We start from the raw sequence: 1,473 nt of genomic DNA, 5'->3' as shown, positions 1-1,473 counted from the left end.
ACTCACATTTAAATGCCAATAAAATATTCCCACTGTCCACAGGCTCAATCAATCCATGAGTGCATCTTGTTAAAGCTCCTGGAACACAGGCAGGATTACACGGACAGTGGGGGCTCTGAGTCTCTCTGATGGTTTATTTGTCTGCACTCAGCCTTCACTCCATCATTGTTGTAGGGAGAAGGGATAACAGGAAGTCCACTCTGCCAGGGCCACACCTCAGACAGATGGGCACAGGCTGGAGGAGCCTGGAGGAGGCACGTGGAGGGGAGCCACTGGACATGGGAATGGGGCCCTGGAGCCCCTCCCCTCAGTGTGTTGACCATTCCCACCCTCTTTCTTTCCTCATCACTAAAGCTGAGCCATTCTGAGCACATGAGGTTTTGGTTACACTTCCCCATGGGGTCACATCACTGTGTAAGTATAACTACTCGTTTCCAGAGTACAGTAATAGTCGGCCTCGTCCTCAGGCTGGACCCCTGTGATGGTGAGGGCGGCTTTGTTCCCAGAGATGGATCCGGAGAAGCGCTCAGGGACCCCAGAGGGGCGGCTGTTTGTGCCATAGATGAGCATGCGGGGAGCCTTGCCTGGGGTCTGCTGGTACCAGCTGGGGTAGTTACTACTAGAGACTGAGCCAGAGGTAAGGCCACAGGTGAGTGTGACTGTCCCTCCTGGAGACACAGACAGTGACGGCTCCTGTGTGACAGTCTGAGAATCCACACCTAAAACCAACAGAAAAGACAGGGTTTTTTAATGAGAGACAAGGTCACCCCTGAGACCCTGCTCTGCTCTGTCCCCAGAGAAAGCAGAGTCCCTATCTCTGACCTGAGCTGTAAGTAAGGAGCCCGAGCAGGAGCACCATCCAGGCCATGGTGGGGACACTCACAGGACACAGCCTCCCAAGGCTCATGAGGTGGAATGATGTGCCCTTGGGCCCTTTTCTTGCCTCTAAGACCATTAGGAGGAGCACATGCCTCATGCAAATTAGCTTCCTCTCTTGGTGCCAAAGTGTCACCCTGATGTCCCCTGGGGAGATGTGAAGAGAGGCAGATGCTGGGAACTCACACAGACCAGTAGACATAGAGTGACTCAGGAACTGAATAGGCACAGTGACCTCTGTCACCTAATCAGGGACTGAGGAGTGTGAGGAGCAGAGGGATCTTGGTCATGATGGGGAAGCCCCAGCCCTCTGCCTGCTCAGACTTCCTTGTTGGATCTGAGACTCTCCCAGCTCCAAGGGTCTCTTGTCCTTTGTCCAGAAAGACTCATGGGCCAAGTTTCTTCATGCAGAATTGGCTTTGTTGTGTGTCTGTCCACCTGACACTGGGTGTGTGCACATCAGGTGGGAACAACTCATTGAATGTGAAGTATATGAGTCAGACATCATGTAGCATTTGGGGACCCTTGTGATGGCAAGTCACATACTGTGCAGACGCTTCATCCCCAAGTGTGGAAGATTCAGAAAAGAATTTGCTA

At 52.6% G+C, this 1,473-nt stretch overlaps 1 gene segment (V, D, J or C); it reads right to left on the bottom strand.

Annotated features, from left to right (window-relative positions):
* Positions 1–402: 402 nt before the first annotated feature.
* On the bottom strand, positions 403–906 carry LOC118986982 (immunoglobulin lambda variable 8-61-like). The segment is given in 2 exon segments: positions 403–719; positions 823–906. Coding segments are annotated over 2 exon segments (363 nt in total).
* Between the last annotated feature and the right edge of the window lie 567 nt (positions 907–1,473).

This window comes from Sturnira hondurensis, unplaced genomic scaffold, assembly GCF_014824575.4.
Source record: "Sturnira hondurensis isolate 20B ecotype Veracruz unplaced genomic scaffold, ASM1482457v3 Scaffold0004757, whole genome shotgun sequence".
Classification (NCBI taxonomy): Eukaryota; Metazoa; Chordata; class Mammalia; order Chiroptera; family Phyllostomidae; genus Sturnira; species Sturnira hondurensis.
The sequence above is the reverse complement of the archived record's forward strand: the minus strand, read 5'-3'. Positions and strand labels throughout refer to the sequence as shown.